General features: G+C 37.1%; 1 protein-coding gene across 2 annotated transcripts in view; it reads left to right on the forward strand.

The window, feature by feature from the left end:
- Exoc4 (exocyst complex component 4) overlaps window positions 1–14,394 on the forward strand; it is a 716,316-nt gene that overhangs the window by 18,996 nt on the left and 682,926 nt on the right. For both annotated transcript variants that reach the window (XM_075953989.1, XM_075953990.1), the window contains exon 3: window positions 9,723–9,917. In XM_075953989.1, coding sequence (XP_075810104.1) covers window positions 9,723–9,917 — 195 coding nt within the window. The remainder of the gene's footprint in view (window positions 1–9,722; window positions 9,918–14,394) is intronic.

Genomic DNA, 14,394 nt, shown 5'->3' on the forward strand with positions numbered 1-14,394 from the left:
GAATATAAAGACGATTGAGTCCATTCATATTTCTCTTGAGTCCATTAATATTTCTCTTGGTTCTGCTTCAGGTGCTGGTGGATATAAAAGTGGAAGACACCAATCCCTGTCCTCATGGAGCTTACATGAGGATAGGGTAGAACAAAAGCAGCAGATAGATTATTCCAGCTTTTGTTTAGTCTCTTTGAGTGTCTGCCTTGTGCAGAGATTGTTGTTCTAGGCTCTGGAGTGTAGAAGTGAAATATTTCTGTCTAGAGAGTTTAAGTTTTAGTTTACATTCTCATCAGAATAAACAGACCACATGGTAATAAAAGAAAAGAAAAAAGCAAGCAAGGAGAAATTAGGGATTTGCTCTTTTAACAAGGTTAGTCAGGGGAAGCTAGCGTCTGAAGAGGATGAGGAGAGAGTCTGTATGTAAGGAGACTTTGAAGAAGGAGGGAGAGCAGGTAAAGGACTGGTAAGGTGACGGACGGCACAGTGAGGGGTCAGGAAAGTGACGTGAGAGGTGTGGCAGGTCATCAGAAGAATGCACTGATGTACACTTGGCTCATGTGTCTGATGATTTTACAGTGTGCACTATGCTTAATTTTAGCCTTTTAGAAGTGGTCAGGTTTTAAACATAGGAACAACATAATGTGACTAACATTTAAAGACATACTGTACCTGATGATATAGGAATATATTTTAAGGGGGAACAAGTCAGATAAAAATGTGTTCTTTCTTTAAATTGCTCTTATTGAGCTATTTATTTTTCTCCACTCCCCTTCTACCCTCTCCCATAATCCCCACAGTCCCAATTTACTCAGGAGATCTTGTCTTTTTCGACTTTCTGTGTAGATTAGATCCATGTATGTTTCTCTTAGGGTCCTCATTGTTGTCTAGGTTCTCTGGGATTGTGAATTGTAGGCTGGTTTTTCTTTAATTTATATCTAAAAGCGACTTATGAGTGAGTACATATATTTGTCTTTCTAGGTCTGGGTTACCTCACTCAGTATGATGTTTTCTAGATCATCCATTTGCTCGCAAATTTCAAGATGTCATTGTTTTTTTTCTTCCTCTATGTTTTACTCCATTGTGTAAATGTACCACATTTTCTATATCTATTCTTTGGTCAGGGGGCATTTAGGTTGCTTTTAAGGTTCTGGCTATGACAAATAATGCTGCTATGAACATAGTCTAGCACATGTTCTTGTTGTTATGATTGAGCATCCTTTGGATATATACTCAAAAGTGGTATTGCTGGGTATTGAGAAAGGTTGTTTCCTAATTTTCTGAGAAATCACCATATGGACATCCAAAGGGGCTGTACCAGCTTGCACTCCCACCAGCATGCAGGAGTATTCCCTTTACCCCACATCATCTCCAGAATAGTTGTCATCAGTGTTTTTGATCTTGGCCATTCTTACAGGTGTTAAGATGGAATCTCAGTGTTGTTTTGATTTGCATTTTTCTGTTGACTAAGGATGTTGAGCATTTCCTTAAGTGTCTTTTAGCTGTTTTAGATTCATCTGTTGAGAGTTCTCTATTTAGGTCTATACTCCATTTTTTTTTATTGGATTATGTGATCTTTTGGTGTCCAATTTCTTGAGTTCTTTGTATATTTGGAGATCAGCCCTCTGTTCGATATGGGGTTGATGAAGATATTTTCCCATTCTGAAGTATGTTGTTTTGTCTTGTTTACCATGTTGTTTGCTTTACAGAAGTTTCTCAGTTTCAGGAGGTTTCATTTATTAATTGTTTCTCTCAGTGTTGGGCTATTGGATTATATTTAGGAAGTGGTCTTCTGTGCCTATGAGTTCAAGTGTATTTCCCACTTTCTCTTCTATGAGGTTCAGTGGTTTCAGTGCAGATTTCTTCAAAAATATTAAGTAGTCTGTCTGATGTCTATCATAGGAGGGTAGGAAGGGGAGAACATAACGTACACTTAGCTTTCTTATATACGGACACAACATTTTACTTGTTATTGGATGTTTTCTTGGTATTAGATCAGATACTAAAGACTTGCTTTTCTTTACTATAACTAGAAATAACTATGAATAATTATTCAAGGGATACTGTTAAGGGCCCCATTATTTAGGAATGAAACATTTATTACTTAACATTTACCCAAAATGACTTTTGACTTTTCTATGAGAGTATACCTTGAAAGGTAGTATTAGGATGAAGAATAGCCGTAATTAATACAAAGAACGTCATAGGAGAACAGTGTGGTGTTTGCAAGATGTTATTTACAGCCTAAATGTTAGTGAGAATTCTTAATGTTTGTATGAAAAAGGAAAGAAAGCCTCAAGTTTCCAGGAATGGGCATGCTAAACAATCGCCAGTAACAAGAGCTGTAATTTAAATGCAGAACAGTAGTCTTAAGTAGTTGTAGGAATCACGAGGTAGTCTTTCCTTAAAGTTCAAGGGTTTCTTGATCTGTGTCTGCATCTAGCAGCTAAAAAGGAATAAATTGCCCTTGGAATGAATTGTGGGGAGGTTTTCTGATAATTTAAGCCTGAGAATGGAAGTTAAAACAGACTAAAGGAGAATCACGGAAAATGAAAATGTGAGGGTAGTTTAAACATGACTGTTGGTTCTCAAGTTTATTGTTTCTGTGAACTTTTTATAAACTTTTTATAAAGTCTCTATGGGACAGACTCGGGCCCTTCTCACAGGCACACACATATGCAGACACTTAGATGTAGATTTACTTCCATTGCCACAAAAGGGAAAGAACAGTCTTGTGTGTTTGTAAACTAAGTGATATCGATATATTGATTTTTAGTGACCATTTCCTGCTCAATAGAGAAGAACTTCTTAGGTTCTTTCTGGCATGCAGGTGTCCTAAGATGCTTGCACATATGCTGTGCTTTATTATGGGGGGTAGCACACTCAGAGGAATTTTCCTTCCTTATTTCTCTTGATTTGAGTTCAGTACTTTTCTGCTTTTGTGTCTTGAAGATTGTGGCCTTCCTGTGTTTCCCCGGCAGCTATCTATCAGCCCCTCTTAAGTGTGTCTCAGCTATTTCTGTCTCTGCTATTCCTCTTACAAAAGCTGAGGCAGGTTTGTATTTCTTAAAGTGTGAGTTAGTTTTCCTCATTCCTTTGTTTGATCCAAGGTTGGGTTACAAAAATTACTACTTCTCTGCCACCTGTATCATCTCACATTTCTGTTTTCAATAGCCTCTTGAGCTCTGCTTTTATTTTCTTCTGGTCTCTAATTAGAGTGACTTACAGTTCTGTATATTGAGCCTGAAGTTCTTGATGCTGCTGAACACATGATTTGGAGCAAATGTCAAGTTACTGTAATGCTGAGGAGGCAAAACATGATGCCATGATTTTAACAACTTGGCTTTCCATGGATTTGTTTATGAATGAAGCAGGTAATAGAAATTTTCAATAGTAATTATCCCTATAAATTAAATGTAACAGGATGACAATACTGTTATCATATTTATAAAAATAGAATATGGATTTGAGAAATAAATGTTCATGTGAGTTTGATACTTTCTTGATAGTCTATGTTTTACATCCCCAATTAAAAGGAACTTGTTTACATTTATCAGTTGACAAATAAAAATTTTGTACATTTATGGATGTACCATGGTATTTTGGAATATGAACACATTGTGGAATGGTGAAATCAAGTTAATATGTGCATCACCTTACCTAGATACCCTTTCTATGTAAAACTAAGTAAAGCTACTTGCAGTATTTTTTAGTGATCTTAAGGTATAAAACATATTGCTATTAACTTCAGTTAGCATGTTGTACAACAGATCTCTTGGGTTTACTCCTTTTATCTGATTAAGAATTTGTACCCTGTGGCTAACATCTCTTCAGCCTCTTCCTCTGATATCTGTCATTTTCTTTTCTGAGTTTGACTTTTAAAATTGTCATATGTAAGTGGGTTCATGAGGTATTTTCTTTATATACTTGGCTTCTTTCTCTCAGCATGATGCCTTTCAGCTTTATCCATGTAGTTGCAAATGTCAGGATTTCCTTCCTTTTAGAAGATGTCATACATTTTTTACAAAGATGAATGTTGTGCATATGTGCATTATTATCTTCATTCGTTTGTCTGTTGGGCACTTATATTGGTTCTGTGTCTAGGTTTTTGTGAGTAACACTGTATGAACATGGTGCAGATGTCTCTTTGACATACTGATTTTGTTTCCTTTAGATGTACAGATGTTCCTTGATTTATGGTTGGATTATATCTAAGTACTCCTATCATAATTGAAAATGCCACAAACTAAAAAGTACACTTAATATATCTTGTTCATTATCTTCTCAGCTTGGCTGTAGTGCACTGTGAAGCGTCCTTTGTTTACTCTCCTGATTGTGTGGCTCTCTGGGAGCTGTAGCTTGTTGCTGCTGCCCAGCATTGTTATAGAGTATCATACAACATAATACTAACCTGGAAAATGATCACAATTTAAGGGACTGCTCCTATTGAATAGATTCCCTTTTTTTTTCATTGTGAAGTTGACATCATGAATTGGATGCTATCTGAATGGCCAGAAGTGGGATTCTTGGTTCATACTGTTGTTTTATTTATTATTTTAATAAAGAACCTCCATATTCTTTTCTTTCTTTTCCTCTCCCTCTCTCCTTCTGCCCTTCCTCCGTCTGTCCCTCCTTCCCTCCATATCTTCCTTCCTTTTGTACTGTCACCATCATTATTATTTTTGTTTGAGACAGCCAGTCTGTCTGTGTAGCTGTGCTAGAGCCCAGTATGTAGACTCACAGAGATCTGCCTGCCTCTGCCTCACCAATGCTAGGATTAAAGGTCTGTCCCTTACCCTGGCTTTATATTATTTTCTTTAATGGTTTATTCCTTATCTTCATTGAAATTTAATTTTCAAGCAGTAATATACATGCATTTTGTTATATGTCAATGAATTTACTGTTTATATATTTGAATTTGTTACTATTATATCAGAGCATTGACCCCTGCTATGTAGCCCAGGCTAACTTTAAACTTGTCTATTGTTGTTCAGACTAGCTTCAAACTTAGGCTCCTTCTGCTTTAGCTTTCCTAATACTTTGGTTATACAATGTGCACTGCCATGTGTGGCCTTCTGCTTCTTATAGTTAGTTCTCATCCACATATTGCTGTGTACAACTGCTGATAGAAAATCTGTCACTGGATTAGGCTTGCCTGCTGGAGAACTCATACACATGTCCTTATGACAACTGGCTTCTTTTCTTATCACACAGTTTTGATATTCTCCATGTTTTTCTTTTTTTGTGGCTGACAGTTTTCATGATTTTCTAATCTAAAGTAAGAGACACAGGATAGTTTGGTGGTATGGTGTATTGAAAGAAAATGGCCTCCAAAGCGAGGCACTTTTAGGAAGTGTGGGCTTGTAGGAAGAAGTGTGTCACTGTGGTGGAGGGCTTTGAGGTCTCCTTTACTCAAGCTATACCGAGTGAGACTGTTCACTTCTGTTGCCTGCTTGATCAAGATGTAGCTCCTCCTCCAGTCTCAGCTCCTTCTCCAGCACCATGTCTGCCTACGTGCCACCATGACCTACTGTGATGATAATGGATTGAAACTGTGAACCACCCAATTAAATTTTTTCTTTATAAGAGTTCCCGTGGTCATAGGATATATCTCCACAGCAATAGAAACCATAACTAAGACAGGTAATAAAATTTCTTGTACTTTCTTATGTCTTTTACCACGCTAGTTCAGTTTAGGGAATAATCTTGGTGGTGTTCATTTTATGTACGACCCAATTATGTTTTCCTGCCATTCTACCTTATTTTCACTTTAGTTTCTGTGTAGTGAGTAAAAGTGGGGAAGTGGTCCAATTGTATGTGTATATGCTAGTATGAAATTCCATGATGGCCCTTTCCTACCATATAGGAATTTGCTAAGCTTGACTGACACTTTGTGAATTTATCCCCCACCTTTGATCAAGAGCCTAGGTGGGTATTCTGACCAAATATATATTTTACCTATTTTCATGGGAAAGACCAGACTTGTAGAATTAAGGTCATAGGAGAATATCAGAAATCAAATTCTAACAGATTTTAAAAATGTAATAAGATTAATAACAACTATGTAGATCAAGAATACAAGGGAATTTATGAGTGACCTTGAGAGATATTTGAGTCAAAACCAGAAATAATGATTAAAACAAAGCTTCTCTCACCTTATCCTTGCCAGGTCCCAAGTCCAGCCATGTAAGGCCAGAACTTGCTAGAGTTCCCCTCCTTGAACATTTGCATGTCTGATAGTGTGTTCATACTGTTCTTGACTTTTCTGTTTCAGAAACTGTATATTGACTTCTGCCACATATGAAGGTCGATTTAGTCCTTCCCTCTCCTGACACATTTTCCTCCTTCCTCTTGTCTAAAAACAATAGATATTCCTGTTTTGGTTAAACTTCTGGGCCTCTTTATTGTAATTATGTAAGTATTCACATCTAAGCCATTGCATGGTTATGTTTTCTTCTGTGTAGTTTGTTGCTGCCATTGTTCTCCCTAGGGCGATGAGGGTGACTTTGTAGCCTTCTTCTGTGGAGGAAATCCCCTTTGCCATTTCATCTGGGCTCTTGTATTGATGGAGCAGCATTTCTCAAGAGGTTGCTGATTCTGTCCATGCAATGTTTATTTTGTGAATGCTTGCATGTCTGAAAATGTCATTCTGCTTTCTTCATATTCAATTGATAACTTTCTGGGAAAGAATTCTCTCTCAGAATTCTGAAGAGATAGTATCCCTTTGTCTAATCCACCAACTTCTGTCTAGCCCTGATGCTTTCTTTCAAAATCTTTTAGGTTTTCATTTCATATCCCACCACTTCTTGCTGTCATTTCCTCCTGTCTGTCTATTGCTCTGTCCCTCTCATTTCCTCCCTTGCCTTTCCTGTGTCACACCTTTCTCCCTCTTCCTCTAAGAAGCGTCTCCAAGGCTAGACTGCCATCTGCTTCTTGTCTGCTTGACACAGTCTCTTCCCATTTTGTTGTCTTCATCACTTCATGTGGTTTCTCAGTTTGAGAAATAATACTCTTTGCACTAGGAATTTTTATTTGTTTAAATTTTATTAATACTTTTCTTTGTTATATTATAAAAATAATTTTTCTTTCCTTTAGGCTTCTTTGGTAACTAACTTTTAAAAATCTTACTCATGTGCACACACTCACACACTTGGAGTATCTTAACTTTTTTATTCATTATCAATTTTATATCATTTTTAAAATTTCTAAGAGTTTTTCATTTTCTAAATTGTCTTGTTCTGTTTTGTTTCTTTGATATAATAGCTTTTCTTATTTTTCACTAAGTATGTTAATTGTAGGTAAACTATTTTCTGTATAGTTTCTTTTTATTAGTCTCTTCCTTTTATTCTGATGCTTGTCAATCCTTTTGTTTTTTAATATTTAATTAAACTACAATTTTTATTCCTCCTTCTCCTTCCTACCCCTCCCATGTGTAACATTCCCCTTCTGAAATCATAGCCAGCCTCCTTTTTTTTCTTTAGCCATTGTTGCTATATATGCATATAAATATATCAATATATCAGTACAACCTGTTGAATATGTTCAGTTGTTGCCTTATGTATATGGCCAAAGGACTTGTCTTGCCAGGATTTTCTTTGGTTGCCTGATGATCCTTGGCTGCCATTTGTATGCAAGGGAATTAATTGGAAGCTTAAAGCAAATTGAGGGCCTGGACTCCCAGTTTCTTCAGTGAAAAGTCAGGTGCCTTTAAACTTGAACCAGATCACTTTTGAGAGGGAATGCCCTTACTTTCTCTGGTTGGTGCTAGGGGGAAGCTGTCATTGTTATTAGCGTTGAATCATTGGCCTTGCTAAGGGCCCAGAGGCCCTAAGGATCTTGCTAATAGGCTTCCCTTAGACTACATCCTCTTGTTTTTCTTTGGTACTTCTCACCCTGCCTTCAGCCGTACCTACCATTCCTTGACCCATATCCTTTCCAATTGCCCAGCATTGACAATTGCTGACAGAAGTACTCACCTGCCCATGTGGCTTGATGGGATGCTGGTCCTTAAGATATTCTTGTGGGGAGTCTGAATTGCTTAGGCTTCCCATGTTCTGCTGCTGCCCTTCAGTGTAGCCAACACACTCCAGAGACACTCAGGCTTCCATGGTCTGCTACCTTCCACCCTCCACCATCCACCTCTGGCTAGCTTCTGGAACTGTATTGTGATTTTCTTTTTACTCTTCCCTCCTCTGTTCTTTTTTTCTCGATGTCATGTTTATAAAGAATCTCTTTGCTTTTATCATGGTAGAATTGCAAAAAGCAATGGTGAGAACAAGTACCATTTCTGTCAGATTTTATCTATCCCTGCCATGGAGTCATACCACCATGCTTCTCAAAGGACATCACAAATTCCTCTTATCCATGACTACCTTCTTTACATGAGAGTTATATAGAAAACTGACTTAGACGTTATAAAATTATAAAATCAGAATAGTTGTTTTCTCAAGAGACCTTCTGGCCTTAGCAATCTATTTTCACTTTTTCTATGCTTTTTAGACAAATACTGAATATCATTTTACAGTAATCAAAAGCTCAGTGTCAATAGTATGTTCATTCTCAAAATATTCTCATTGAAGAGGAATCTGGTTTTTCAGGAGGAATAGACATGCAGACTCTAGGGTGATACACAAGCCTCACACCCTTGGCAGTTTGGATCATATAGGTGTACATGGCTGTCAGAATGTACCAAGTCTACACTGGAGTTGAAGTCACCTCCGGGGAAATAGAGACAAAACTAAACAAATGTTGAGCTCCAAATAGAAGCATATGCGAGGACTGTCAACGGTGTTTGAAAGCAGTTATATAATTTATTGAATGAATTAAAAAATCCCCTCGCAGAAACCCAAGTATGGCAACATATGCTTCAGTCCTAGTGCTTGGGGGCAGGAGGCAGTAGACTCACCGTGTCAAGACCAGTGGGTTTGAGCCAGCCGGAACTACATGAGACCTTACTTTTTTTAAAATTCCTTTTCCGTGTATTAAACATTGAAATTTTTATTGGGTAGAAAATAGAAACTTACTTTTATGATGTGATTGTGATTATTATCTGTATCCCAATCCCTTTATCCCCTAACTTCTCTACATTTAATCACATTTCGCATGTGCAGCAGTGAGAATGTACAGTTTATACAGAATGCTGGATATTGTCTATTTAATATCAAATTTACTGATACTGAAAGGGGAGGCAAAAAAATACGTCATGTGTCTTTGAGATTATTTCTGCATGTGTTTACTCCTTTTTCAATGTTGGGCCTAATTTTATTGTGGTCATTTGGGAAGAGCACTGAGGTCATAAACATTGGCTGGAGTTCTAGAGCTATAAGCATGGGCTGTTTGGCCTTCAGTTGCAAGGGGATTTGGGGAAGGAATACTAGAACTGGACTATCATACTGATCATTCCTCTGTTTAGGTAAATCTGCATTTGTATGGTGCTTCATATTTTCAGAGTGCCTAATATCCATTGTAATTATTTTTAGATTCACTCAAAGGTATATTAGAAGTAGTTTTCTCATTTCATGGGAGAAAAAATAGAAACACAGAGAGGTAGTGATGCATCCAAGTGACCAGAATCAGGATTAGAATTTAGAAAGGGGACAAACCAAGGGGAATAAGTGAGAGGGAATTAGGAACTGTTACACATACAGGACCAGTGTGGATTACTAACCAGATTGGTGGTTTAGGCTGACAAGATTTTGAATTGACTCAAGATCAGATATGTTTTATTGTAGGTAAAAGAGAATCTACTTTCCTGCAAGATGCTGTTGCACTGCAAACGGGATGAACTTCGTAAACTATGGATTGAAGGAATTGAACATAAGCATGTCCTGAACCTGCTGGATGAAATTGAGAACATAAAGCAAGTGCCTCAAAAACTGGAACAGTGCATGGCCAGCAAGCACTACCTTAGTGCCACTGACATGCTGGTAAGATCAGCCTGTGCAAAGTCTCTCATGCAAAGATTCCAAGTTCTCTTGTCTCTGCATATAGTATGGTACAAACAGGATTGTCAAGTCATTGGTGGGGAGCCCTAGCAATTAAGAAAATGCCTCACACACATAAACACAGGCCAACCTGACCTAGGCCATTCTCCAACTGAGATTCTCTCTTATAGGGTCACTCCATGTCTGTGTCAAGTTGACACCAGTGTAGAAGAGAACAATGAAGACATGCAGAGAGAAAACAGAGGTGGCTTTCCAAGTATGCGTCTGTCCTTTTTAACAGACCATTTACATGAGTCCAGTTTTTTGACCCTAATGCTGCCCAAAGAGCCATGTGTTAAGGGCATGGTCCTTAGTCTGCCCGCAGAACTATTGAGAGGTAGTGGAACCTTGAAAGTTAGGCCATTGGAGGCATAACTTTAAAGGACTCCAGTCACTTTCTGACTCTCTTTTTGCTTCTTGGTCACAATAAATGAGTGATTTCCTCTGCCACATGCTCCCAAGATGGTGAAATACCTTGTCCAAATAACCATGAACTGAAACCTCTTAAACTATAAACCAAAACAAACCTGATCCTTCTCATGAGCTGATTTATCTCAGGTGTTTGTTACATCAAGGAAAAACAAAGTTTAATTTCTACAACTTACAACAAAGAATTTAGTGAAGTTATTTAATTAAGACCTGAGCAAAAATTAGTTAAGGAAAGGTCACTACTCATTTTAAGCCTTTAAATAAATGAATTAGGCCATAAAAGAATATTCTGAAGTCCTAAAATGAACAGAATTAACCTAAATAAGCCCATACAACCTATTCTAATACATGCCATTTAATTAAAAGCACACACCAAAACAGTAACTCAGTGATAAAAGTAGCAATATATATGTTCCATAAACATATATAAGCTTATCTTTTCGAATAGCTAAATCTTGGTAAATTAGCAAAGATATATATAAATGAACACTAATACTGAAAAGTAGGTTTTACTGTTGTACAGCCCTGTCATTATGAACTAAGATGTCCCCTGATAAGATGCTGGGAACAAGCTAGACCTGGCTGTGATCCTGGCTGATCTCAAGGCTGAGACCACAAAACTACAAATCCAAGGTCCACTCAGGCTACAGAAAGAGTTTGAGACAATCTTGACAAATGAGTAAGACCCTATCTCAAAAAACTGGGTAGATGCCAGGTAGCATTGGCACATGCCTTTAATCCCAGCACTTGGGAGACAGACAGACAGATCTCTGTGAGTTCAAGAACAGCCTGGTCTACAGAATGAGTTCCAGGAAATCCAGGGCTATACAGAGAAACCCTGTCTTGGGGAGTAAAAAATTGAAATAAAAAAAGGGCTGAAGACACATAGCTTAGTGGTAAAGGGCAGAGTGCTTACCAATCATGTGCAAGGCCCTGCATTCAATGGCAAGTACCAAAAAACCCACCAACAACCACACACACAGAGCTAAAATAATAACAATAATAATTCTTTTACTACAGAAAGACGCTCTTATTACACCAATACTCTTTGCACTGTTAAAACTGATGATTCAGTTGACTTATAACTAATATGTGATAAAATATTAGGGCACTTCTCATTCTTCGGTTACCAAATTTCTTAACACTTCTTACAGTAAACTTCCAGCAAAATTCTTAATGGAAGTGAATCAGTGTTCCCACCAAGTCCATCAGAGTTTTCCCCAATATATTTTGTAAAGAACTTGACTCCATTGTGGATAATAGAAAAATTCAAATCCAGCACAGCTGATGTTGGGCTTATATAGACTTCTACAGAGATGAAAATAGATATGGTTGTGTGTAAATAGGCAGCCCTCCAAAAAAGCCACCAGCCCTGGAAAAGTCAGGACCAAGAGGGTGCAAAGTCTGGCTTGACAGTCACCACAAATTGCAGCCTGTAGGAACTCCATTAATTCAGTAGGTGTAAGGACACCATGGACTAAGACAGTAAAGGCCATGTCACAGAGCACTCCAGCTCTGTAAAGGTATTTCTAAAATTAATATCAAAGAAGTCATTTTCTTTCTTACCAGGTGAAAGAAACAAAACAAAGCTATAATCAATCAAAAATAACTTCAAAACCTTTATGGAACACCTAACCTTACAAATCTTCAGGTCTATGTCACAAAAATTTCATTCTCTAAAATGAGATCCATGATCGTCCTCCAAAGCTAAAAACAATCTCTCATTACCATTTCAACATGATTTTAATACTGATTTCTTCCCGCTATATTTCTTGCCTTGGTTCAAAGGGCAGAAAACATATAGATAATAACCATCCAGCATTTCAAACCCTTCTTTCACTGGTTTCTGTTTCAAGTTCATACTTGTACATCCTGTGTTGGTCTCCCTTAATGATGTGTGCTAATATGAACCTTTTTTTTCTCTCCAAGTTGCTTTTAATTTTGTTTGTTATAGCAACAGAAAGCCAACCAAGACAACTTGTTTTAACTATATGTGGGTTAGAGTTGGGTGTTTGTGTTTTGGTGGGAGAGAACAAGAAGTATAAGCCATATACTTCATCTATTCAGTTGTAGAAGAGAATAACCTATTTATTTATAATCTTTTTTACTAATTAATAAAAGTCTAAGACCTACGCTTAACCGGATAGGTATAGTGATCATAAATACTAGCTAGAATCTTTGTGTTTGGGGTGAGGGAAGGGGATAAACAGTCCCCTTTCCCAGAAGGTATGTGTAAGATACATTGTTTCTTTTCCTCCATTTTAGTTGTTTTTGTATTTTGAATACTAATCCTTTGTTTGCTACATGGGCTATAAATATCGCTTTTCAGTTGGTGTTTTGTTTATGTTAGCTTCTCTTACAACATTTTTAATGCAAAATATCTGAACATTGCTTATTTAAGGCATGCAATTTAGGGAGAAATTTCTATCCTTTTGTCATTTAGAGAATTTTTTATTTTGTTCTTTAACCCATTCTTATTTATGCTATTCTAAATAAGATCTCTGTGTGTTAAAGGCCAGCCTGGTCTACAGAGCAAGTTTCAGGATAGGATTTAGTTTTACTTTTGCTCTTTGTCCTCTCTTGACTATGCATTTATTGAATCCTTCTCTTGATTTATAATATTGTTTATCACATTCCAAATTTTCACATATGTATGTATCTCCAGGTTTTCATTTTGTTCAGTTGGTCTTGCCTATTCATGTACAAAAATCATGGCCTTTTAATTACTATAACTTTGTAATATTATCTTGAAATGCAGTAAAAATGGTCCTTCATTTTGTTCTAAATTGCTTATACTCTTTTGGTCCTCTCTTCTTCCATGGTAAACATAGTATCTGTTTTGTAAAATATCACAAAAAGATGAAAAGAATTTCATTGACTTTAAGAGATTTGTGTGTTAGCAATCTTGTCTTCATATCAGTGAACCTGTGCCTATTATGACTTTTGATTATGCTTAGCATTATATTTCTTACAAGTATTACACACACACATATATATATATATATATAACATGTATAATGGAATATATATTCCATTAAATTTAATGTACCACCTATGGCTCAGAGGTTAAGAGCACTGGCTGTTCTTTCAGAGATCCTGAATTCAATTCCCAGCAACCACATGGTGGCTCACAACCATCTTTAATGAGAACTGGTGTCGTCTTCTGGTGTGCAGATATACAGGCAGGCAAAACGCTGTATACATAATAATAAATACATCTTTGCTGGGCAGTGGTGGCACACACCTTTAATACCAGCATTTGGGAGGCAGAGGCTGATGGATCTCTGTGTGTTAAAGGCCGCCTGGTCTACAGAGCAAGTTTCAGGACAGCCAAAGCTACACAGAGAAACCCTGTCTCAAAACAACAAACAAACAAACAAAACCCCAACCAACCAATTAAATGAACAAAAAACACAAAAGCCCCAAAACAACAACAAAAAATAGCTTTTTTATTAATTATAGTGTTATTATTTGTTATATATAAAGATAAAGTAACATTTAACATTTTTTCATTTGAAAATATTTGTTTTTTGAAATTTAAACACAATTATATCATGTGTTCCCTTTCCTTTTCTCCCTCTAATCCTTTCTATATGTATTTGTGTGTGTGTGTGTGTGTGTGTGTGTGTGCGTGTGTGTGCGTGTGTGTGTATATGTATTCCTAAGTATGGCAGCACATTCTGCTCAATTTTTATAATGTTATTTGTATGCATATAATTTCAGGGCTGACCACTTGGGTTGGGGTAATCAAATTGGGGCCTTTTTCCTGGGAGGATTATTTCTCCCACTCTCCATATTCCTTAATCGCCTAGGGTTAAGAGCATCATGAGTTTCTTCCCCTTCTGTTATCATGTCTGTTGCAGTCATCTTTGTTCAGGTTCTGTTTTTTTTTTTTTTTATATTTTATGTTTTTTATTGAGAAAAGGCAAAAAAAAAGTTTCCCCCTCCTCCCAGCCTCCCATTTCCCTCCCCCTCCTCCCACCCTTCTCCC

Source organism: Microtus pennsylvanicus, chromosome 19 (assembly GCF_037038515.1).
Source record: "Microtus pennsylvanicus isolate mMicPen1 chromosome 19, mMicPen1.hap1, whole genome shotgun sequence".
In the NCBI taxonomy this organism is placed as follows: Eukaryota; Metazoa; Chordata; class Mammalia; order Rodentia; family Cricetidae; genus Microtus; species Microtus pennsylvanicus.